This window comes from Pelodiscus sinensis, chromosome 3 (genome assembly GCF_049634645.1).
Source record: "Pelodiscus sinensis isolate JC-2024 chromosome 3, ASM4963464v1, whole genome shotgun sequence".
NCBI classification, from domain to species: domain Eukaryota; kingdom Metazoa; phylum Chordata; order Testudines; family Trionychidae; genus Pelodiscus; species Pelodiscus sinensis.
The window spans coordinates 98,698,175-98,725,068 of NC_134713.1; the positions used below are offsets into that span (position 1 = coordinate 98,698,175).

The following is a 26,894-nucleotide window of genomic DNA, read 5'->3' on the forward strand; positions in this document are numbered from 1 at the left end:
CCAATGCAGGAGAAAAGGGAGTAAGAGGGAGACCCCGCCATCCCAAAAACCGTGGGAAAGGACTGAGGCGCCCGGGAGGTGAACCGGGAGTGCCGGGCTCCACTTCGCCCCCACCTCCACCCCAGGGTGGGCATCAGGAGCTCGCGCCCATCAATGTAGTGAATCCGTAAGAACCAGATGGCGGGCTCGCTGGGCCGTGACCCTGCGGAGGGGGTTGCGCGCTCGCACCCAGAACTAGATCCATCACAAGTGAGGAGAGTTTTTCTATGTCTTTCAGAAACCTAAAATATACATTTGTATTAAGTTTATAAAATTAGATAAGGTAAAAACACAAACAAACAAAAGCCATTTGCATGCGTTTCCTGAAGAGATGCATAAGAAACATATGTAAAGGTCTCTATTGCTGAATGCCATTCATCTCATGAAACAATATCCCTCCCTAATGTTTAAATGTACTACCTACCAAACAGTTAATACAATTTAAAAAAGCTATTAGTATAACTATTACCATTGTGCGTATATTTTTCATACTGCTGTTCAAAAGCCTATTAAAGTCAATGAAAAGACTCCCATTCACTTCACTAAACTACTGGTCACTCCATAAAAATTATACCAGTGTAAATAGGAAAACTTTATACAACTTTAAAATCTAAACAGGTTTTAACTCCCAGAAAGCTTGACAGCAATAAACTTGTGTGTTTTTATTATTTTTAAAAATGTCACTCATTTGATAAGTTGCCAGGTACAAACTATTCTGCTTCTGCTTTGTTATTTGTAACCTGAGTTGAACATTTACTTGTCATTCATTGGGGCATCATCACTCATCTGGAATCAGACTAGCACGGGTAGGCAGTCATACTGTCAGAGCTCATAAGCAAAGGCCAAGCAAAGCTGGGAATCAATACTATTTGGATGGGACAGCTCCCTGGAGCAAATGTACTTTAATGCACCAGATAACAGCAATTAGTTGCTTTCCGATGACATCACATCCTCTAGTTTTGGTAGCAGTTGTCCTACTGCCCCAGATCTCAGTTTAACATTTAACAAATATTTATACAATTTTAAAACTGGAAGTTTAATCACAGAGACAAGAAATTTAGAATTCAGGTTCCCATAGAAATCTGACTGTTCTTATTTGACTACATTTCATCAGGGCCTTTTATTGCTGAATCACAGAGTTCAGGGTAGTTATTCAACAAATAAATACATCATAAAATAATCCAAAGAATTTCAGTTTATTCTCAAATCACAGATGCATATATGCAATATTTGAAAAATCCTCTCAGAAGTGGAGAGTAGAAAACTAACCCTAGGCAGTAATGAGTCCTCTGCTCCCCTCACCCCCAAAAAAGTTTTTTTCAGCAGAAATTTAAATTGAATAAAGCTTATTTCTAGATTTACAGTAATGAAGACAAACTTCCAAATGTGACCTGATGCAAAGGTGTCTTCCTCATTCTGCATGGCTTTTCCAAGACACAGCAGAGTAACATTGACAGGACTTTGGCATTTGCAGTGCATTGACAAGAAGCCCTGCAGTCATCAGGGAAATTGACAAGAATTATGTCATTCTGCTATAGTTTGTGCAGCCAGGAGTGGAGCAGAGGGAAGCTTTGGAATTACTCTCAGGGAGAAAAACTAAAATGAAGCTGAGGAAAAGATAACGTAATGCAGATCTCCATCCATTTTGACAACAAAGACACAGGTGAAGGAGTAGAAACATGCTGCCAAGGAGATCTCATAAAAACGTTCTCCTTTTACCAAGGAGATCTCATAAAAATGCTTTCCTTTAACGTATGATAAACTCTGTGATAGACTTAAGGCAACTGGGGAGATAAGATGTGGACATACTCATTCATTTTTCCATATAACCCATTTCTGACCAAAGAGGGAGACAAAAAGTACATGGAAAACTTACATTTATTGCCCATTTAATGCCCTGGAAATGTTTCGCTTTGATTTTAAAAAATATACTGTGGTCTACATGTACACCAGAGTATACCATTATAACGGCTGCAACTTGAAATGTAATCTTTAGTTTTGCTTTAACTGGAGAATTGAGAGGGACTTTATGAAAGACCTTTTAGTATGGTCCAGGAATATAGTTCCCCTGTCTGAACTCTGAAATATCTGATGTGGTGCTCTTCCGTGTATTTTACAAGCCGAAGACACAGATGTGTTACCAATAACCAGAGATGATGTGAACTAGGATAACCATCCCAGCACTGCCTAATACTGCAGAATACTAACTGCAGAATACTAACAAGCACTTGCGTTCCCCTCTCTTGGGAGGGGCAGAGTAACAAAGACCACTATCTAGCCTGAGGGAGGAGATAAGAGACTTTGGCACAGGGAAGAAAGAGAAGTGGGGACTAAAAGTATCAGCCTTTGAAAGTCTTCCATGATAGATAAAACCCCTAGACAGGTACAGAGAGAACACCAAAGTATGAATTCCAGAACTTGTTGCCTTTCTTACACTGAAATTAGGAGAGGGGTAGGAGGAGCTTACAAAGGTATCACCCATGCACTTCTTAACAACTGCCCAGCCCCATATTTTTGTATCAGTCTCTAGGACAGTGGTCTCCAACCTTTTTACACCCAGATCACTTTTTAAATCTCAGAACAGGCGAAGATCTACCTCCCCGCCCCTTCCTTGACGCCCCGCCCTCTCTATTCTCCTCCTGTCCATCACTTGCTATCCCCAGCCCTTACTTACACACTCTGATAGTTTATTTTTAAATTATGCAATATATAAAATTAAAATCACCTGTTTTTAGTTATGAAATAAATGGTCTGTTTTTTATTCATGCTATTTAAATCTAAAATGAATCATTTATAATTATATATTTTGTGGGGACAGAGCTCTGTGGTTGGGGGCATGGTGCTGGGAGGGCAGAGGACAGGGTTCTGCAGCAGGGGACAGAGTGCCAGTGGGGACAGGTTTCTGCAGCTGGGGACAGGGTGCCAGTGGGGACAGAGTTCGGGGAGTGGGGACAGGAATAGGGACACAGTTCTGTAGCTGGGGACAAAGTTCAGGGAGTGGGACAGGGGACAGAGTTCTATGGCTGGGGACAGGGGAGTGGGGACAGTGTTCGGGGAGTGGGGACAGGAGTAGGGACAGAGTTCTGTGGCTGGGGACAGGGGACGGGAGTGGGGACAGAGTTCTGTGGCTGGGGACAGGGGAGTGGGGACAGAGTTCTGTGGCTGGGGAGTGGGATCTGGGGAGCGGGGTGCCAGTGGAGGCACAGAGTCCCCTGCATCTGCCTCCTCCCAGGATACCCCCTCACCCCAGAGGGAAACCAGCGCGCGCCTGCCCCAGGGCCGACCCCCTGCCGCCTCCCCGGCGCAGGTAAACCCCACACGAGCCTGCCCGGGGCCGACCCCCCGCGTGCGCCTCCCCCGGGACTGACTCACCCCTCCTGTGCGGTGCAGGGAGCCAATGCTCCCTCCCACAGTACACTCGGCAGAGCAGCTAGCGCACTTCCGGAATCACCGGAAGTGGCGCTAAGCTGCGGGACTTCTGTCAATCCCCGGAAGCCGACACTACCTCCATTTTCACTTGAGGAAGGTAGTGGGGCTCCTCGGGGGTGGGAGGGAAATAGGGGCAGGGCGGACAGGACACCTCGCAATCGACTGGTTAAGGCCTGTTGGTGACCACGGCTCTAGGAAGTAGGGCATGGAACAGATGTAGCATTTTGTATTATTGCAGATATATGGTGTGACCCTGTAATATCGCTTACATGTGATGGGACAGTTTAAATATTGTTAGTGAAACCTTAACTTTCTGTCATGCAAGTCAGAATATTCAAGCATCATCTTTAACACGCTTTTCTCATCTTTTGGACCAGACACATCATGGATGAGATAATTTTAAAAACAGCATCAAGGTAGCTTTGTTTGTTCGTAAATGTGAAGTATTTTTTTTATATATATTTATTACAAGCTTTTGGAAACGTGAAACTGAAACCTGTTTCCTCCTCAAAAATTTCCTCAAATGTGTGCATACACTGATTCGTTTGTTCAAGGTTGCATATGGTAAGATTCAACTAGCACTGAAGGATTTATTTTACAGAAGTGTGGCCACTTACTTTGATCTCTTAAAATGTATATATTGCGTAGAGGTGCGTAAACACCTTCACACTGCAATATGATTTTGTATATATAAACCTATTAAAGATAGAAAAGGAAAATCATCCCTGATATGACGACTGCACTGAAATAAAGAAAACCACAGCAGCCATGCATTTTGGCCCATAAATCTTTGATTAAGTTTCCAGGGCAGTTGATAGTTAGAAAATGGAAGAACAAGTAGTTAAGACTTGATATTGCAAAATTTAAGTACCAACAGCATTCTCTTTAAGGCACAGTGGGCGAAAGCCTTTTCCTTTTAAGGCACATCTTGTATATGCACTGATAAACTACCTCTACAAGAGATAGTTGGCATGCTTTTATATTTATTACTGAGTTAATATATTTGTGCAGAACATTAGCATTTGAACTATCTGCTGACTGAACCCTGGCATGATCTATTAATGTTGGCCGTCAAGAGTGCCCTATTAAATTATAATCAAAGCCATAAAAGTAAGAAATGGTGAAACCCAATTAACTGAAGAGGTAAGAGAACTGAAAGAAAACAAACAAACCCAAAAACAAACAAAACTGCGGGAAAAAAATGTTTCTCCAATTATATTAAAATTACATTTCTAGGCAGTCAAAAGAGTAGACATTATTTCTTACACTAGCCAATTGGCCCATCAAAAGATGAGATTTTCAGGTCTCTCCTCCATGCCAGTCTTCCCTCCTGAGCCTCTGGTCTCTCGCTGCATCTCTTCCTCTCTCTCCTCCTTCTCCTACCTCCCCCCCCCCTCTAAGCTCTCCTCCACCTTCTGCCTCTCTCTTTCTCTTCTCCCCCTCCTGCACCTCTCACTCTCTCTCCACTCTTCTCTGTCTCCGTCGAGGATGCACGCTCATCCAGGCCCCACCCCCTGGGTATGTGTCAGTCACCGTCCCTCCCCTCTTCGCCTCCCACCATGGCGCTTGGCTGACTTCTGTGCTGCCGCGCAGGAGCAAGCAGCGCAAACAGCCTCTCTCTCTCTTCTCCTCCTTCTGCCTCGCCATCTCTCTCTCTTTCTCTTCTCCCCCTCCCGCCTCTCACTCTGTTTCTCTTCTCTTCCTCCTGCTCCGTCTCTCTTACTCTCTCTCGCTGTGCTCCACCTCCTCTGTTCTCCTCTCTTTCTCCTCCGCTTTCTTCCTTTTGAATACGGCGCCCTTTCCTGAAGTCAGAGATGCATGCTCGTCCAGGCCCCGCCCCCTGGCTGTTCCCTCTGGGTGGCGCTGTTGCCTCCCGCTATGTCGCTCGGCTGACTTCTGCGCTACTCAGCCGAGCCGCCAAGCGGGAGCAAGCAGCACAAGTGGCCGTTTGGGCTCTGCGCTCCTGCTAGGGGCCCAAATGGCCACTTGTGCCGCTTGCTCCCGCACGGTGGCTCGGCTGAGAGGGGCAGAATTCAGCCGAGTGCCACAGTGGGAGGCAACAGCGCCACCCAGAAGGAACAGCCAGCGTTTCAGTGTTACAGAGTCAGAGACATTGGGCTACTATATATATGATTCCCACACACCAAGACTGTCTGAAAAACACTATTTCTATCCACAGGTAGATGTTGTTCCAAACTAGGGATGTTAAATATCGGTTAACTGAATAATCAATTAACCTCATGAATTCTTATCATTTCAGCGGGGGAGCCGTGTTAGTTTGTAACTGGAAAAAACCTTAAAAAAAACAATGAATAGTCTTGCAGCACCTTCAAGTCTAACAAAAAAATGCAGATGGTATCATGAGCTTTCATGGGCAAGAGGTGGGGGTGGGACTGTGTGGGGGCGGGGCTGACAGCCAGTGCAATCCGGCCCCACTCCTGAGGAGCTCCCTGCCACTCCACCTTTCTGCCTCTGTATCAGGCAGGAGCTGGTCCACTAGGGGGGCCAGTTTAAAAACCAGCTCCTATCACAGATCCCCTCTGCTGATAGAGGCAGCAGCATGAGGTGGCAGTAGCCTGTGGCGGGGGAGTAGGGGTGTTGGAGAGGGAAGAGTCTGAGCTCCCGGACCTGGCACAATTCGGAACTGAGCTGGGCTGCTTGCCCACCTGGCTCCTAATACATTTTAAATAAAGAGCCACAGCAGTGGTAGATCCCGGACTTAGCTGGGCTGCTGGCCAGCCTGCTAAAAAATTTACTGGTGGGCAGGGGAAGAGGCGGGTGGAATGCATTTAGTCTACAGCATAAACTGATAAACTTTTTGATTATTGGTTAATTGATTAATCGAGTACATTATTACATCCCTATTCCAAACATTTCTTCATTGACTGCTCTTGTTCAAATGACTGCACAAAAAGAACATAGTGCCACTAACATCAGAGATATAGCCCTGGTCAGGCAAGGACAGGCAAGACAGAAGCCATCTCTATAGACTTATCAATTTTTTAATTTTAAATTTTTTACAAAATAATTCTTTTTTTAAGAGTTTCTAACACAGAAACTCATTCAAACTCCAGGACAGTTTCTCATTCTTACCGAAACGTAGAGCCTTACTGTACATTTCTGTACTGTGCCCACCTGCTGTCTTTCACTGAGAGTTGTGCATATGTACGTGAAGGCTGAATATAGTCCTTAAAAGTTTAATGCAACTTTTTGTGAACAAGGAGCTATGCTACAGACAGGGTCCTTGGAAGCTGATGTGGCTGGATACTTCAAAGCAGCTACCTTCTCACACATGTGTTACTATACCACTATCAACAGAACTCCCTGAAAAAGATGCCAATTCTGTCTCGCTATTTCTTTAAGACCATAAATGGTCTGATTCAGTACTTTAAAACATAGTTATTATTTATAATAAGGCTCTGAAGGCAGATGTGAATTTATAAAAGCAGTTTTTCCACTCTTTATACAAGAGTGTAGTGCAGCAAAGCTGGGGATTTACTAAACTCTCCATGGCAGAAAGAATTACTTTCCCTCCTCCACTGGCAAATGTCATCCAACACACCTGACATCTGTTTAAGACAGCAGAACAAGCTGTTTCTTTTGGAACCTAAGAAACTCAAATATGCTTTAAAAGACTATAAAAGTCTAGTAACAAAGCCACGCTCGCTAGTGGCAGAGAATGTAACCATGTAATTTACTGAATTTCTCTCTAAGCTCTTAGCCACAGCCTTAGTGGCAGCATCTTACCTCTTAGTACGGACTTGAGGTTCAGCTTGGCTTGACGATGCAGATCCTCCACACAAGGTGGCCTCGTGGAGGGCAGAAACACATTTTCCTGCTGGTGCCAGGGAGCAGTATAATGGACTGTCCATCTACTTTCTTCATCTAAGTTGGAGACAGCTGCAAAGAAAGAGAGAGAGAGAATGTAATACACAAATTATATGCAGCTGAATGAGGACTGTGCATAAACAGTTGAGATGCATGAGCTGAGGATATTAAAATAAAAACAGACCAGCTCTTCAGATGTCACACTGGTATAAACTGAAAGTAACTCTATTGACGTTAATAAGATGACACCGGCTTTACACTGTTAGGAATGGAAACAGTCAGGCCCACTGCTTTTACACCTCACAAACTGACCAGGCCCCAAGAGCAGCTTGGCAGGATCCCAATGGCCACAACTAACTCACCAACATAAAAAAACCTATTAAAAAAAACTTAGTGCTTCTCAAGTTCAAATTCTCTAAAATAATTCTCTAGTAATAAATCAAACTAGTTAATTAACAAAAGTACACCACTATAATATTTATACTTATAATTTATCTTCCCTGAGATGCTTACATTGTTTGTTGTCTAAAAGTTTGCTATCAATATAAACTGTAGTTGAATAGTCTGGCCCCTTTCTCTGTTGGGACAGGAAAAGGGCAGCTGAGGTATCACACCTCTAGCAGCATTTGCCCTTCAGAGCACACACTGTGCATCCAACTCTCCCAAGCAAAAAATTACAGCTGTGCTTGTCTCCCAAGTACCTCTTATGCAGGCTCAGCCAAACTGTGTTGGTCACTTAGCTGCTCTCCACCCTCTTGTTCCCGTTTTTGAGTTTTCATGACTTATTTGTTAAAATTGGAGTAGCATAGGAGCTGCATGCTATCAATGTCACAGCACTAGCTGCACTGTATCATTATTAAGCATTAGAAACATAGTGCCTTACCTAGTGGCAGATAAACTGTACTGGCTGTGTGACAGTGAGAGCTTCCTTGCCTTGAAGAATAATTATAAAATAATTGCATTGATTAAACAAAATAAAGGAACTTGCAAATTAACGTCAGAATCTAAGTACAACAGTATCTTGTGGTGTTTTGTCAGATCCTTTAATAAATGTTTTCAAAATGTTTTTGTTGGACTGTTCATTTGCTCACAAGTTTGACTGGCCACGTGGCCTGGCCGCTCCCCTCCTGTACTTACTTTCATTGTCCTGGATGTAATAGAAAACACCTCATGCAGCAAGGCAGACAATGGTGACATGGTGTATGGCTGCATTCTCTGTCCTTGCCAATCAGAGGTCAAATACAAATGATAATGAACAGACAAGTCACTCACTACCTGAGTACAATATCAATCATCCTAGAATTACAGGCAACAAAAGGTACATTAACAGACTGACTTACCAAGAAAGAATGCCTTGCATTCACCTTACAAAATAAGAAAAGTCAGACACACCAGCATACTGCTTAGCTCTACTCGGTACCATATTGAGAGAATTCTACTAGAGCATGATTAAAAGGACTAACGTGTGCTACACATGCTCAGACTGCCAGATCAAACTCAATTAGCTTGTCTCAATGAATTAAATCTCACCAGCTAAATATGCAAATAAATCAAGAAAAACGTTTCTGACTAGAATGATGCTACACAATGAGACAACACCCCAAATTTATGTACATATTCTGCAGCTGTAGAGCTGGGGGAGGGAGGGCATTAGAATAACACCTTTTCATACAATGACGATAGATACATAGAGCAGCAAGTTACATCAAGGCTTTCAATTCTCAGAAGTAAACAGCTTACTTTACATGAAAAGCTTCTTCAAAGCCATTCCGAGAGACATAAGGAATAGAAGTTAGTTAACATTCACTCATCCTTACAAAGAAGCTCAGGTACATTGCCTTCCAGACTACTGCCTCTGCACATTATGAAACATGTAGAGAAAAAACTGTACAGATTTTCTGACAAGGGTTTCTATAACCTATTTTACACACACACACTCACCCACCCACACACCTTTCTTACCACAAAATTCCAACACTTTCCAGACATACAACATGTATGCACATAACTACTTACTCTTCTTCTTGAAAAGTTTAATTAAAGATTTCAGCTTTGTGTTGATGAACACCACCATTTCCAAGCTGTCTTATTTGTGGGTCCTGGAGTTTAGTTCTCATAGAAAGCAGGTAGCTGGGTTTTCAATTTGTACTTGCCAAAGCTCTACAAACCCTGCTAACTTTGCCTCTTCCTACACCCCTCTTCTCCACCCCATGCCCTTCTTTTTGCACAACTGTGAGATTGTCCTTTTTGTCCTGGCAGTTAGCAACCATTAACAATCCTTGAACCTGAACATCTCCTTCTGAAACATAATCCTGGGGGCTGGGAACAGCTAATTACAACTTCTGAAGGAAAGAAAAGAGAAAGCCAATCGTTCATATTTGCATAAAACAAGATCAGGCTTTTTGGCTTCAATGCTCATTCATCCAGTTCACTCTAGCAAATCAACAGTTTTCCTTCTCCGGGTTTCACTCCACCACAAACTGAGCCAATTGTAGGTAATTTCCGTTTCCACTGCACTAACAGGATCTTCCAAAATCCTTTACAGTGTCGCAGGGAGAAATGTGGCTACTTTCATCTCCATCCTTTGTATCAGGCAGGCTAATTGTGAGTGCATGGAATTTGAACTGGCTGGGACAGTGTGGCTTTCTACCTCTTTCAACTATTGTTTCTCAAACACGCCCCCAATCCCTCCCTCCTATTCCATAGGCAACATTTCTGAGCCACAAGGCTCTACAATTGAATCTCCATGGAGCTGTAAATGAGAGCTGCATTCTTGTGTAAATCAGGATCCCCTTCTTTCTCCCCCCCCCCCCCCCCACTTTCTTAATGTCCCAAGACCTGCATTTTAATTGTCCCTATCATGGAAGGGGTTTTTCTTTTGAGGGCGGGATATTTCTTTGTTGCCAAAATATCCCCCTCCCCATCCCATTACAATGATAGAAACAACCCAGCAATCTTACACATTGAATTGCATTCTGTCACCTGAGGAACTATCCTGATTAGGATCAACTTGGGAGCTTCCTTAACAAAATGAATAATAAAGCTATAATAAAAAATTATTTCTGTCCAATACTGAAACTATAATTCAACAAAGAACACTAGTACAAAAGTGGATATGGAAAGGCTTTTTGAAATGCACTTTAACTTCATGCCTTTAAATATTTCTGTACATCAGCCCATATACTTTTCTATTTAGATGTGAATTACTATTTTACCCAAGTTAAAGAGAAAATGCTAAGTACCCCATCCATCCGCTCAGCAGGGCATGCCCCTTATACAATGCTAGGATTCAAGAAGCAAGACCTCCTATACAAAGCAAGGGTCGGCAACTGCCTTGGGTTAACAATGAAAGGATTTTTCTTTGGGGAAAGAAATACTAGTAGCAGGGGTCTTAATGTGCCCACAAAGCTGCTTCAAGTTCTAGTCTTCACAGTACAGCATGCAAAAGCAGGTGCACTTGAGAAGCATCCAATTCCCAGCCCTGCTGGTTCGTCTCAGAATCACAACTGTGGAGAAGGGAAGCTAAACAGAAGGGATAATATTTTAAATTCATACACTGCCTCTCAGCCAAAAGGACCCCAAAGTTCTTTACAAACTACAAGTGTGTTTAATATCACATCCACCGCTGGGGGGCAAGTCCCAGAGGCACTCTGTCTAGCTCACCACCAAGGCAGCCAGAACATCCTGGAAGCGCACACACTGGAGTGGCAAGTGTTTCACTCCTTGAAAAGGTGCGAAAAGCTTTTCCCACAGGCTGGGAAAAAGGGACAGGGACCTGGCCTTGAACTTTTAACCTCTCTTTGGGGAATGTAGAACTACCAGTGAGAGGGACAGGGGCTGAGACTTCCCCTTGTGTAAATGTGAGGTGTCATCCTAGTTCACCAGTGCAGGGCCAGCCACATTCTTGCCCTACACAAATAACCACCACACACCACACTAGAAACACAAGGATGGGAGCAAAAGTTGGACAGAAAACCAACATACTGCACGTTTGCAGTTGATGAAAGATGGGACAAGCCTTTATGGGTATAAGTTCCACATCCTTCATTGTCCTGGTAATGATAAACTGCATGCTACTTATTTCATCTGCCATGGAAGGGTGAAGAGGCTGAATAAACTTTCTGAGATTTCAAACAAGAATGCCCCTGATTTGCAGGTAAAGATATGCATCTGGAGAGGTAGCTGAAGGTAAAAAGGAGGGAGAAAAGGAAGCAAAAAGTGACTTTGATGCTATTAAAACTGTGTACACCAGACCACATGACATAAATTGCCTACAAGTCTATCAGGGGTTGAGCAATGCAGAGTAAAATTGGTTCTGGGTAGAGCTTGGAATTGGAAGGGCTGATGGAGTCATGCTACAAGGCATAACGAGGCTGGTGAAAACCAAGGTGCAGAAGTTGCATGGCAAGAGAGCATCCAAGTCGACAGGGCAAGCCATGACAGAAGCCCTTACGGGTCTAGGTTGAAGTACAGAACATCGCAGTCTGTTACGTAAACCCATCCTCCACAAGAGAAACAAACTATACCAGAAAAAGCTTGGCTGTGTTGCTGCATCTATACTAGTGACTTTGCTAGCACAGCAACATCTCTCAGAGATTGATATCATGGTCTACACCCCTGACCAATACAGTTGAGCCTGAAGTGTAGATCTGGCTGGCCTACATACTGGCCCAAATCTAGATTAACTATGTAGCATCTGAATTATGTTATTTATAATTCGATAGCTGAAGGGAAACGGGTCCCTGGTCTCAATCCTGTTCCTAAGTCTACATCCCTGGAAATAACCACCAGTCCCACTGGCACCCTTGTTCTCAGTCTTTGCAGAAAAGTTAAGGACCAAAAAGCCTGGCGATTAAACACCTTACCACTACCCCAAGCCTCTCCAAAAACTTATCAGCAAGGGACACTATCCTGAAGCTTGTACTGTCACTGCCTATGCTGTTCTGCCATATAGATAAGGGATTTCAATTTCCAAATCTAGCTTATTTTATTACTAGTAAATGCCACTATAAAGCAGGGGAAAAATAGTAACTGGCCCCAGTAACAGTTATGTTGGTAATGAAGCGCTAGCAGCCAAACTGAAGCATTCGGGGAGAATCCTTGGAAAATTCTGAATGGTAAAGAAAGTTTCCTTAATTTTCCATTTGTTTCCATAAGATTCCTTTCATCACGCCCTCTAACCTGTTGAAGGCTCAGATGTGAAAGGTCTGTGTCTCAACCTCACTTACACATTTTCAGTCTTTAATCATCCTTGGAAGCAAGAGCCTGAGCCTTCCCCACAGAGTGCAACCTTCAACGTAACAACACAGTCCAATCACTGCAATCCATCACTTAAACATGCTTCTTCCCCTGTATGGATGTTTAGTGGCATCTGTGAACTTAGTATATATTGTCTGATCAACATTACCCAGAATGACCACAGCACAGTTGCATTGTTTCATTTACAATAGTATCATGTATTCATATTTAAAATAGTATGATGGGAAATTGTGTGTGTGTGCGCATGCGTGCGTGTGCGCACTCAGCAAAATGACTGACCAACATAGTAAAACAAGCTTGATTAGTTAATCATTAAATCACACAGTGTTATAATATCCTGTGCTGCAAAGAGCCGCAAGAGACACATTTGCAGCTCCTAAGCTTCAGTTCACAGGATCCACAGCCGGAGCAGTCTCTACCCGTGGGGCTGCCAACTCCCAGCCACGGACTCCCAGCCCGTCATGGGGCTACTGTTCCTGGCCCCAGGCGGGGCTGCGAGCATTGCAGGGCTCCTAGTGATGCTTACTGGGTAACCGGTTAACTGCCCATTCCCATTACCGGTTTCCCATTCCCATCCCTACTGGGCTTGGAGACTAAAGTATCCACAAAATGTATTTCCTCAAGGTCGGGGTGGAAATACAAAGGTAGGACAGTTTGGGGAAGCTTATACTATTATCAGCCCCCCCAATAATTAAAGGGCTTCATTTTCCATAGCCATCAAGTTAGCAGTCAAAACACCATCCCTAAAATTAACTTATTAAAAAAATATTAAGAGCTAGTTATAGTAGTAAAATAATTGCACTAGCATTCATATAGGGCTGACCCATAGTTGGGATGTGAGACTGGACTTGGAAGACAGAGGTTCAATTCCCTGTTCTACCACAAACTTCCTGTGTGACCTTGGGCAAGTCACTTTGTATCTCTGTATCTTATTTTCCCATCTGTACATGGAATAACAGCACTTCCCTACCTCACAAGAAAGTTGTGAGGAGAAGAAACTAAACAATTAACAGGGGTAGACGTACTATCACCACCAGGGCTCGACAAAGTATTGAATCTACTCGCCCATGGTGAGTAGATTTCAGCCGGGCGCCCCGTTCATTTGCGGCGCACGCATGCGCAATGTGGGTCTTGCGCATGCGCAGTGTGGGGCTGGCGAGCAGCTTTCGCTGCCGTTCGTCAAGCCCTGATTATCACATAGGCTGTATAAGTAGCTTCTCTAGACAGGTAGGTGTTTGGCAAATTCAAAATGTTTGACAAAATAAAAATCAAAAGGGAAGTAACATTTAGCAGAAAGTGATATGATGAAATGGAAAGGAATGTTTTGTTTAATGAGATCATTAATTGAAGGTGCTTCTCCTGTCCTACAGGATGAAACAACAGGTGGCAGAAAGGTGTGTGTGTGTGTGTGTGTGTGTGTGTGTGTGTGTGTGTGTGTGTGTGTGTGTGTGTGTGTGTGTGTGTGTGTTTCAGAGCACAAAGAAAAGACAACTAATCATCTAGGGTAAAAAATGCCTATTCAAAACTTTGGAGAGTATCATGCATAACCACTGGTAAACTTGTGCTTCTCTCTCTCTTTTTTTTTTTTACACGCAGAAGTCTCGCTGCATATTCAATTTCAGGAAAGTTGAACAATCCTCTTTTTTGACTATTTCAGCATTGATTATTTTGTTTTGTTTTAAAGTCTGCCAATAATGTTGCAACAGTAGCACTGTAGTAAATGATAAAGGCCATGCACATGTCTGAAATCTTTTAAATATAGAAGGATTGCAAACGCGCAATCAGTAGTATACGGAGTGCTTGAAACACTGCATCCCCTCCCCCTTACCCCCTCTTTCCTCCTTTTTAGAGTTAGGTTTCAGCAGACCTGTACCATGACAACCGATTGGGGCAGTCATCCCTGATAATCACAGCCATATAGGAGGTCTGTGCTTGTGAAACTATCTGGAAATATTCAGGCAGACCACTGAGACAGCATTCCTTTATCGAATCAGCATTCATGTAAGCCATGGAACTCTGCCCCACTGCTACCAATCTTGTGAAAATCTGAGGCTTTACGAACCAAGCACCAAGTCTAGACAAATCTGGGACATTTATAAACAGGTTCACAGCATATCTGCCAAAGGCACTAGAGCAACTGTGCATGATGAGAACAGCTATTCCTGCTTATCATACTATGCATGATGGTGTTATGCAAAACTCAGAAAATATTTAGCAAATAAAAAATCTAGTTCTCCTCCTACTCATGTTAATAGTTTCACCATTCATTTCCATGCAGGCAGGGTTGAGTCCAAGCCTCAGACTACACACACCATGAAGTTCATGCAAAGAGCAACGTGATTTGCCTAGTTACTATCAGATGTACTTCCCCATAGGCTCAAAATACAAGTGTTAAAATTGTAAGAGATAGCCACCATATTGTTCAGCAAACAAATAATAGTCACAGATGCTCTGGAAACCTTTTAAAAAGAGAGTTTTTAAAAGATAAAAATTCCTGTCTGAACTGTCCAGTACATCTCCATTTCACATTTAATAAATGTAATAATGGAGGAGAGGCGTGTTTCCAACATCAAATTAAATGTTTTTCATCTTATCAGACATGCCAGTCACCAAAAACTAAAATATAGCAGTATACTCTTTTGTGGTTCTTATGTCCATGCAATATGAAATGGTTTTCACACATATATAAGGAAGGAGGGTATATACAGTATGACCATAAGCACATCAGGTTAAGCATACTACTAAGAACTGCTCTGAGTCATCTCATCAATCCCTTTAAGCAGCTTGTCACCCAACATATTCAGTCTGAGAACATGTGCTTTATATGGCCAATGAGAGAAACAGGAAAGTGGACCTGATCCTGCAAGGTGCTGAGTAACTCCTCCAAGCTAGAGGGTGTGTTCCGCTTCCATCGATTTCAAAAGGGAGTTGAGGGTGCTCAGTACTTTACAGAACTGGGTTGCAAGACAGTCCATTTCTTTTTTAATTTCAATTAAAAAATACTCTTGTAGGAGACTAAAACATACAAAACAGCTCAGGTATGGGAAAAGTGTCTCGCTATGGCCATTATTTTATTACAATTCCAGTCATCTTGTCTCATGCCATCAACTATTTGTCAACCTGGAGAGGTACCCAAAAGGCTGTATTCCTTTAGCAGTAACTAATTTATAAATTAACAAGAGTCCCCCCCACACTCCTTTGGATCCAATCATGTCTGGCCAGCTCAGGGCATTTTTCCTGAGAACAAAAGTCAGTTCCCACCACAAAGGCACTCCCAAGTGGCAACACATTCAGCTGCCTTCCTATCTGGAACTCAAGTAGCTCACAATGGCTTCTTTCAAGACAATCTCGCTCTCCATGAAGCATGATACTTCCCCAGCTACTAACAAAATTATAATAATTAAATCTGGGATGGAGGGGCAGAGGGGAAGAGAGAGAGGAGAGAAGTATTTTATCCAAAAGCAGCTGTAAAAGAGAGGTCCATGCCCCACTTAACCCTCTGGGGGGGCATGCCCAAAGTCTCTCTTCACATAGGCGATTACCAAGCAGGTATTGATTTAAAGATATCACAAAAGCTCCCTCATTTATTCATGCTCATTGGAGATTAAGGGCTGCAGTCTCTGGTAGATAAAATAATCAGATTAATCATTCTGTTTCTTATTTACGCCACAACACAAAAAAGCTAATTCGTTCCTTCAACAGTTCAAAAATCTTCTTCATATTCTCCAGCTATAGCAAACAGGTCACCAAAGAGAGACAGGCTTTTAGGCAGACCTGCACAGAGGAAAAACAACAGCTTTCCCAGCCAAATATTGTAAGAATATGAAGAACAGAACATTTATCTACTGTGCAACTTTTAATGTGTTTGTTTTAAATTCAGGTGAGCAACCATTTGTCTTTGTTCATATCAATGCTTGGATTAGCTCAATATTTGTTTAGATTACATCGGAAAATATTCTTTATTGTAAAATTTCAAAGGTTCTCTGTTGTTTGTGACCATGAAGTTTGGTTTACTCTTTGGGGAAACAGAGCAGCCCAGAAGCCCTGGCACGTGTGCCACAAGTGGCACGTGAACCGATTTTTACTGGCATACGGGACAGGAACTCAGCCCCACTCCTCCCCCTTGAACATCTACAGGCTGCAGCACCAGTTCTGGCTTCCTGCTGGGGGGGGGGGGGGGGGGCGGGAGAGGTGCTTGCATCCCTGGGGCTGCTTCCTGCCTCAGAAGGGGGCAGGGCTCAGCCTTCTCTGCAGAACTGGGGCTTAGTAGCTGGCCCACGTGGCACGTCGGGGCCTAGGTTGCACAGTGCTGATCCCCATGAGCTGTGTGCAGGGTAGGGTCCCTTCCCCAGCGCTCCGCTGCACCTGGCTGGGCAGGAGCCAGCCCTGGACAGCCCCAGGCTCTGCCTGCTCCAGCCTGTGCCACAGCCTGCAGGCAAAGGGCTGGGCAGGGCAGGGAAGAGATGCTGCCCCCCACCCCTACCTCTCCTCACTCCAGTGCTGCTCCCAGGGCACTGCTAGTCCCAGAACTGCTGCCCTGCTGGTGAGTGCGCTGAGGGCACAGGGATGTGGGGGCAGAAGGGAGTGAAGGAGAGTGGGGGGCAGGATGGGAGAGGGTAGGGGTTGCACTGAGGGACATGGGATCAGGCTGCAGGGGCAGTATGGGAGGGGGCAGGGGTTGCACTGAGGAGTATGGGGCAATGCAGGGGATCAGGCTGGGGAGATCATGGGACTGAGGGGAGTGAGGCGGAAGCATAGGGAAGATGTGAGGGGGGATACAATTTGCAGAAGCTGCACTTTCCTTTATTACCCACTTCTTCGCTTCCTTCCCCAACGAGCTATTTGGCTGCAGTCTCACCCTTGCACCTTTACTGCGATACTCCCCCATCCCCACCCTGCCCCCAAACTCCCTCTTGTACTTCCAGCCCACACCCTCTCCTGCCACCAAACTCCCTTCCAGAGCCTGCTCTCCTCACCCCAACCTGCACCCTACCTCCCACCCAGATCCTGCATCCCCATCCCACTTGATGGCAGTCCTGTCCTGCACATTGAGCCCCTCATTTTAGTTCCTACCCAGAGCCTCAGGGGGGGTCCACAAAATCCACTAACTCTGGAACCCTAGAAAAGTAAATCTGGCCTATGGAAAGCCCTGAACCTCAGTCCTCCCTGCCCCTTCCCCTCATCCCATAGGTTCTGTAGTGCCAGAAGAGTGAGGTGTCTCAGTTGGGGGCCACATAAGTGAGGATTGGGGGTTTGGGGAGGAGGTTTTTTTTTGCTTCTCAGTTGTGTGGTCCCCAACTGATTTTTCTGTGGGTCAGTGACCCCCAACTCAAAAAAAGTTCCCCACATATGCCATAAATAAAGAAAACATGGAAACGTTTTGTGTTGGACATTCTACTTTATTTAAAATGAAGATTGATAAACTAACATGAGAAAGTTAAAACACTTAATCTGTTTAATAATATAAATTAAACCATTCTCCCCAGCAGCAGCACTAGCAAAATGGCTTGGGCATAATTATGTAATTAATGGTGAGTTTCCATTAGCAACTGGTGGGCCATGGAAAGGTTTACATTGACTCAGGTGGTCCACGGGGTGTGCGGTGGAGAGCACCCCTTCCCTCCCGGGAGCTTGGCATGGCCCAGGGCAGGAGAGTTAAATCTTGGCACAGCACGTCGGAAAAGCTGCTGACACATGGTTTAGATGCATTGTACTACCCTCCCAGCCCACCATGTCCCGCTTCGTGGCAGTGGGAAGAGGAACGCCCAAGGACTGGGGCATTCTACTCCCTGCTGCCACAGAGAAGCAGATCAGAGTTGGCTGAGAAAGGGCAGCGCAGTGGGGCCCATCGGAGCAGGCTGCTAGGTCACTACAGATCCCACCAGTGCGGTGACTGTGTGTCTGTGGGGGGGAGAGGGGAAGAGCACTGCTGCCACCCTGCACCAGGCCCCATACTCCCCTGGGTTCCTCCTACACATAGGATATTTGAGACGGCCTCCAAAGCACGGGGCCTGGGGTGGCCATTCCAAAACATCCTATGGACAAGATGGCTCCGAATGTACATCCATCTTCCCTCCCTACATTGCTCACCATGACCATTATATCTGTATATGGACCAAGTGGATTTTTCATGGAGTGGAGAGGCAGGAGACCCAAGTTCTTATTTCATCTCGTCCACTGATTTTTGTGTGTAACCTTCAGATATGTCATCAAACTATGCTCTCAGGCAGAGGTGGCCAAAATATAGCCCGCAGTCCATATTCAGCCCATTAAGCCACCACATGAGACCCATGGGCACAGCAGGAGCCTCAACCAGGCTCCCTGCTTGTCCTGCCCCTCAAACTGCTCAGAACAACTCTCTGAATACTGCAAGTCCCCCTGAGGGAAAGAGATGCCTGTGAGATGCCGCACCCCCCCCCCCCCCCCACCCTTGCATCTCACAGTTCCCATTGGACGGAAACTCGCCAATGTGAACTGTCTGTTTGCAAGACAGCAGCCCGCAAAAGTACTCTCTCTCTCTCTCTCTCTCTCTCTTTCCCTCCAGGCTCACAGTGTTTGGAGCAGCACATGGCACCCTGCTCTGAGCTGTGTGAAGGAGCAAGGCAGAGAGCCTGGATGAGGAACCTGCTGGGCTGCTGGCCAGAAGCCACCCAGGTGAGAATCTCCCGGCCAGAGCTTGCCTCTGGCACCCCAGCTCCTCCCACCCTCCAACTTTCTTTCTCCCCCTCCCCACCCCGACTCTGCACCCCTCTTCCAGGTCAGAATCCTCTCCTGCACCCATACCCTTTTCCGGACCTTGCACCCTCTCCTGCACCTCAATCCCTTACCCCAAGTTCCTTTCTGCCCAAGTAATGTATTGACTTCATATAACCACCTGACTTTGTTTTGTGAGAAGGTGCAAGGAGGAATCATAATTTACTTAGGATGCACTGCAACTTGAGACCCTGTCCACCTCACAGGTCTGCAGAAAACTTATTGCGCTGGTCAAGAGATACAGGCAGTCCCCGAGTTACGCGGATCCGACTTACGTCGGATCCGCAGTTACGAACGGGGCACTTCCTCTCCCTGGTCTCAAGCAGACCAGGGAGAGGAAGCAAAGCGGCCGCGCGCTCCGCTCTGCTCCCCCCGGTCTGCAGACCAGGGGGAGGGGGAGCAGAGCAGAGCGGCGGAACGCGCAGCCAGCTGACAGCCCAGACGCGTCTGGGCTGTCAGCTGGCCGCGCGTTCTGCCGCTCTGCTCTGCTCTGCTCCGCTCCGCTCTGCTCCCCCTCCCCCTGGTCTGCAGACCAGGGGGGGGGGGGGGAGCAGAGCGGAGCACGCGGCCAGCTGACAGCCCAGACGCTTCTGGGCTGTCAGCTGGCCGCGCGTTCCCCCGCTCTGCTGTGCTCCGCTCTGCTCCCCCTCCCCCTGATCTGCAGGGGGGGGGGGAGCAGTGCGGAGCACGCGGCCAGCTGACAGCCCAGATGCGTCTGGGCTGTCAGCTGGCCGCGCGTTCTGCCGCTCTGCTCTGCTCCGCTCTGCTCCCCCTCCCCCTGGTCTGCAAACCATGGGGGGGGGGGAAGCAGAGCGGAGCACGCGGCCAGCTGACAGCTCAGACGCGTCTGGGCTGTCAGCTGGCCGCGCGTTCCGCCGCTCTGCTCTACTCTGCTCCCCCTCCCCCTGGTCTGCAGACCTGGGGGACGGGGAGCAGAGCAGAGCAAAGCCGCGGAGCCCGAGGGCAGCAGGATAGCCACGGCGCGTCTGGGCTGTCCCGCTGCCCGCGTGTTCCGCGGCTTTGCTCCAGACGCCTGTGGTACAGCAGCTGGGGCGCTGCCGGTTGGTCCCGTAGCGCCGCTCTGGGTGCCACTGGACCAACCCAGCAGCACCCCAGCTGCTCTGCCCCAGGTGTCCCTTAGTCAGCAGCTGCTGAAAATGACCAGTGGCTGACTACAGGAAGCCCCTGCCCCGGGCTTCCTGGAATCAGCCGCTGATCAGTTTCAGCAGCAGCTGACTTGGGGATGCCTGGGGTTCTTAAGCTGAATCTGTATGTAAGTCAGAACTGGCGTCCAGATTCAGCCACTGTTGAAACTGATCAGTTTCAGCAGCGGCTGAATCTGGACGCCAGTTCCGACTTACATACAGATTCAACTTAAGAACAAACCTACAGTCCCTATCTTGTACGTAACCCAGGGACTGCCTGTATACTGATCTCATGACACCAAACACATATACAAAAATTGAAAAACAGAATTCAAACAAGACCTTTGTGTGGTTCAATTCCTCTTAATTAAAATATCCCTATGATGTCCTTAATATGAAAGTTTAGTCCCATAAATGTACCCTGTTAATTAATTTAACTTCTAAAAATAACCATCATATGGAGGCTGGTTTGAAGTTTTATTTCCAACTCTGCTTGACAGACTACACAGGCATGAGACATTTCTAGTGTCACTGAAACACAAACTAGCAATTCAAACCTGACCATCCTGTTTTCAATTCACATGAAAGGCTGTGTCTCCTTTGAGATTACCTAAACAAATATATTTTTGAATTGTAAATGATGTAACTCTGAAAGAGATGTGTCAAGACTTTAATATGTATGCAAAAAACAATTGCGAGCATCCAGCCTTCCAAGATTCTCTTTCACACTGGAAACCTTGTTAGACCTAAGTGCAATTCCAGGTCAAACCCTTGTTTGCAATGAGGTACTATTATGGGCAACCCGAGTCCAAGAAAAGCAAACAATAGCATCACATATACTGCCTGAAAAAATATCCTTGGAAGTATAACTGGAGAGTGATGGAATTTGCCACTTCCTTCTGAAAAGTGAACTACAGGTTGCACCTCCCTTAACCGGGACCTCTCTGGTCTGGCAACATCTATGGTCTGGCATGACCATGGATATTTCTGGACCATAGAGCCCAGGAACAGGGACATCTGGTGGCAGGGCAGAAGTGCAGTGGGGGGACCAGTGACTCAGCTGGGAGTCCAGTGTTGGGGGGCGGGGGGAGATGGCGGGGAGTTCTAGCCCCAGTGGTCGGGGAGCTCCAGTCATGGCCAGGGAACTGCAACCCTGGCAGTGGCTGTGGAGCTCTGACCCCAGCCCCTGCTTGAGCCATAGAGTCCTGGCTGCAGAGCAAAGTATCTGCACAGCTCCAGCCCCAGCTGTAAAGCTAAGTGGCTGTGGAGCTCCAGCCCCACTGCTCTGGCTCTGGCAACAGTGGGGCCAGCAGCAGCTAGAAAGCCCCAGGGCTGGGGCAGCAGCGGGGCCAAGGCTGCCTTAGTCTGGTGGCAGTGGGGCAGGGCAGCACAGGCCATGAGGAGAGGGACATCCCCATGTCCAGGCAAATCCCCTCGTTCGGGAAAGGCCCCGAAAGTGCCAAGGGAGGTCCAACCTGTACAAAGGAAAAACTGGGGTGTGTGTCCCTTTACTTCTTTCTGACCTATACAGAAGGCCTGACATTTCTACAACTGTCCTCCACAAAAAAAGGGACAGAATGTTTCTGCTTCTTTTAATAGTAAATATATGAGATCTTCCCTGTTTTTGCTGGAGAACTGACCAAGTGAGATTATACATCACAAGAGACTTTTAACCTACGCAACTAAGGGAGGGAAAAGTTTTAGTCAGATGCACACAATTATTTGAGTTATAAAACCACACACACACACACACACACACACACACACACACACACACACACACACACACACACACGAGAAAAATCTCTTTGTGAAAGATTCAAACCTTCACACCATTTTAACTAAGAAACAAGAAAGATTTCATTCCTGCTCTCTAGTTCTCAAACAAAAACATTCAAGACAGAGCTTCATATTCCTGATATATAAGGTTAGCAAAAATAAACAGGAGGAATAGAGGCAGGTGTGAATGACACACCTTTAACAAGAAAATGAACTGTGGGGGAGATGTGAAAGGGAGATGCCCTTATCCCCGCTAATAAACTACAACTATATGCTAACAAAACTATTAATAATTATTTACAGTCTTTTTACAGTAAAGTTGAACCAAAGAAGCTAGAAGCTACCAACACAGGAGGTTCCTTCCCAGACTTACCACCCTCAGCTTGCAGCAGATGAAGGCATAGTGCAAAGGTGCAGACCAAGGGACACTGTTTCTGGAGGACCTGGCACACATGTGTACCCACAGTAAAATCAGCACACTGAGAAGAATTATATAGGTTGAACCTCCCTAGTCCAGATACCTAAGGATCTGACTGGTTCCGAACAAGATAATGTTCTGGACTACGGGAGGTCAATACTGTCTAGCAACATTACCACTGCTTGCTGGGCTGATAGAGGACATATAGGGATAAATTAGAGCTAAATAACAGCACAGAATACTGAGAGCTAGGACTGGTGGCTGTAAACAAACTTTATGGGACCACAGGAAACTTGGCCACACCCATGAAAAATGGACATCCAGCTAACTAAAATCATTCTGGATGATGGATGTTTCTGGATGAGAAAGTTCTGGATTAGAGAGGTTCAACCTGTAGCTGATGCCCAATTAGCTCATAACATTTACTCCCTGCTGAATGTACAAAACACCCATTTTATATACCTGTGCTGCAACTGCATTAGCAAGACCAGTGTTAATAACAACGATAACAATGCTGCATTTATACAGCGTTCTGTTCTTCAAAACAAACTGCAAACCTTAATTAATGAATCCTCAAAACATCCACATAAAGAGCCTCTTTCACAGATGGGAAAGAGAAGTAAGAGGTTGATAATCTGCCCATGACTACATCGCAGATCATTTACAGTTTTAGAATGACAATTTGAACTGCTGAGTCTATTTAGTGCTCTGTTCACACCTCTAAACCAAGTCTCTCCATAAACACTGGCTTACCTGGCTGTGTCTAAGTAGGTACAGTCAAGGCTGAACTTGGTTATAAAACATGATTATAAAAATGTGCTAGGGCAGTGGTTCCTAAACTTTTTGGCAACACGTCCCCTTTTTGATTTTTGAGAAACCCTCACGCCCCACCCCACCCCCCAATAGCTGCAAAACTTGTTGACGGGGGAGGGGCTGGGTCGCCTTGTGCCTTCTCCCTCCCCTCCCTCCCCCCAGAATTTCTTCACACACACCCAGTTTGGGAACCCATGTGCTAGGAGCTGACATGGGGGCCCAACCCAGCAAGCTTTCTCCACACAGAACTGCCAATGACTTGAATGGAAGTACTGTGCCTAGTGAGGGCTGGCAGGTTCAGCCAGATATTGTATTAAGATAGTCTCCTCATTAAAATAAAATCACAATTTGAGTAAGACCCACTTAACTGCAAAAATACGTCCTTTGTCCCTCAGTCTCCAACCTAATAAACAGTGGAAACTTTTCAAGCAGATGAAAGGCATTACAAGAGTGAACATTTAAAGCAATCCAGAACGCAGTCTATCTATAAAAATATTCATGCTACTAGATTTACTACTTATATTTGAAACCCTCTTAACCTACACAGTCATACCATCTTCATTTCAGTATCAATTTGATAAGTGCTTTTTAGACAATATACACAGTCATACCATCTTCATTTCAGTATCAATTTGATAAGTGCTTTTTAGACAATACGTATGCCAGAAAGAAATTAAAACCTCTTGAAAACGAACAGCTCAGCTCGGTGACCTTTTGCAAGGTGTGGAGAACAAAACTTCCACATGAATGGAAGCTGCAGACACTCAGCGTCTTTAAAAGTCAGGTCAGCATTTCATTATATGTGTGTAATTTCAACGTAGGAAGTGTCTTGAGCTGGCCACAAATGCCAATATGATATAAAACTATGATTTCAAGCCAGCCAGTCCTGTCTTAACAATTCTGCAAAGATCCTGAAGTAATAGAGTGACAAATATTTTGGGGCGTTTTCTGCCAAATTTTCAGTTCACAATAAACTCTAGTGTCCTACTCAGTTACTCTGTACAGATAAATCCTTTGTTAATTTTTTAAAAGGCAAAGCATTATCAATAGTTAAAGAAAGGAGTAAACCTTGTCACCTTTTAATATAGCTTTAAAATTGTAGTGTGTTCCATTTCACATTCCAACAGCTGTACAGTATTTTAATGCTAGGTACAGTGGTCCAAATTCCACTCTCCTTTACTAACATGACTAACAGGACTGCCAGTTCTACATTCCAATAATATTATTAAACAATTTGATCTACTTAGATTATCAAGAGCAATGGAGTAGTCACTAGTTATGGCAGTGAAAATAAACACAAATGGAGGAGCCATGTTGTTAAAGTATGTTGTTTTTAAAAAAAATATTTTTGCCAGATGAAGTACCTAGTCAGCAGTCTCCAGCAAACTCAGTGAAAGGTGTGACCACTGAAAGAGAAAGTTCAACTAGACTGTTTACAACAAACATCAGTGGTGTAGTCAAACACAAATGAAATTTCCACCCTTAGGAAAACTTAATCAATAAAACCTCAATAATTTTGTTCTTAAGATGCACAGTGATGTGAAAAAGCCTTCAATTTCTTTAATCACATTTATGGGATGATGATACAGATGCATTCTGTTCTTCAGCAACTTTTATTCAGTATTATGAAATACAGTATTTGATGAAATATAATATCTTTACATACAACTCAACAATATGCTAGGGTGACTAAAAGTATCAGATTATAATATCCTTATTTTATAACCATGCCAAAAGTTATCTAGTGCAAAAACACCCTCAAGCACACAAATATTCTCCAATCACAGAGAAGTTTACTATTTTACAAATAAAGTCCAAAAATCATTCCAAGTTAATTACAAACCTGTAAAAAGCCGTTCTCCAATCTAATTTGCTTATCACCGCTGGTTTGATTCATGAGCAAACTTTGTGAAAGAATTTTAAATAGAGACACCTAAAATATCCAAAACATTTCCCAGTGTTTAAAATTCTATAAGGGTGCCCATTCCAGGCATCAAGAGATGAAACAACCCTTTTTCTATGCATGCTTTGAGAACACATTTTTTATGCAACACCAAATAGCGCTAACATTCACTTCTGAAGAATGAATACTACTGAAGACAAGATAGGCAAGATAATCTTCACTATCATCAGACACAAGAGAAAACCCTGCACTTCCCTATAGTTCTCCTTCAGTAACTATGGGGTAAAGGCTTACAACAAATTAAATCTACCGTGCATTGAAAGAGTGCCTCTGCCTCTATTTAATTATTTAATCTGACACTGCTCCTACTACCTGTTCAATGCTCTACTTGCACACTTCCAGAACACCAGCTCACCATCACTGGTCGAGCAATGCCTTCATGTTCATCATTCAAATGTGTCACAAACAAAAGGAAAATCAGGGAGATAAAAAGAACGCTGCTAGAAAAAACTGAAGGAGATCACTTAAACAAAATAGTTATCAAACTTTCTGTGAAAAGGAGCTCATTATAAATGTAATTAAAGTCTCCAGGCCAGAAACTCAAGGTTAGGGGCTCCCAAAAGACAGAACACAAAACTGCAGGAAAAACACTTCGTAAAAAGCCCACTAATTTGTTTTCAGGAAGGGCCAAAAAGCAGATGGATTTCATCCTCCTCTTCCCCCAATCACCCAGAGAGGACCTAAGAAACAATTTGGCACCATTGGTTCCAGCCTTTATATCACCACAGTTTTTAAGTTCCCTGTATCCAACAAAGGAAAGGTGTAACAGATTAATGTTTCTGCTAAAACTGAGTAGTAGTAAAAGTTGCCATTTGAATTACTGTCATTAGGCTCCGGTTTTAAAATGTTGAGAATAAATATTGACCCTTCTTGGAATTATTGTTTCAAAATGTCTGTGCATTCTAACAGAAAAGCCTACTTAACACTTGGAAGGAAGGCTTCCAAACAGTCTATGTGTTAGCAACTGAACTTTAAGAAACAAAACATTAAATTCAACAGACACTTAAGACTGTCACATTGGCCAGGTTTACACATCACCTGGGTCAGATCCAGCTATCAGGCTGGATGTTTGCCAACATATTGCCATTCTCAGACTGAAAAACTTCAAAAACAGACTGTGGAGAGAAATTGCTGAGCTGGGATTCACATGTAAAGCCGAACTGAACTGAACTGAACCGAACCGAACCTGAAGTGAAGTCTAAATCGGGGCCGCTCAACATGTGACCCGTGGGCCGCACGCAGCCTGTTTGTTTGCGGGCTGTGGTGCGGTTTGGGTTTACATGGGGCTCAACATGCCGCCCACAGGTGGGATTCTTTGAACATGGCCTCCACTGGGCATGGCCTCCACAAGGGCAAGTAAATAGAATGGTCTTCTGTTGATATGCATTTTAGTAGTTAAATTCCTGTCATTGCTCTTTAAAAGTGCTGTCATATGGGTGGGAATTGGGTAAATATTGCATTTTATTAA

At 44.8% G+C, this 26,894-nt stretch overlaps 1 protein-coding gene across 11 annotated transcripts in view; it reads right to left on the bottom strand.

Moving 5' to 3' along the window:
* NHSL1 (NHS like 1) overlaps positions 1–26,894 on the bottom strand; it is a 263,051-nt gene that overhangs the window by 56,115 nt on the left and 180,042 nt on the right. For 10 of the 11 annotated variants that reach the window (XM_075924282.1, XM_075924280.1, XM_075924284.1 and 7 more), the window contains one exon: positions 7,216–7,368. In XM_075924282.1, coding sequence (XP_075780397.1) covers positions 7,216–7,368 — 153 coding nt within the window. Of the gene's footprint in view, positions 1–7,215; positions 7,369–9,312; positions 10,037–26,894 lie in introns of those variants that run through there. The other variant, XM_006112717.2, reaches the window with a different exon arrangement.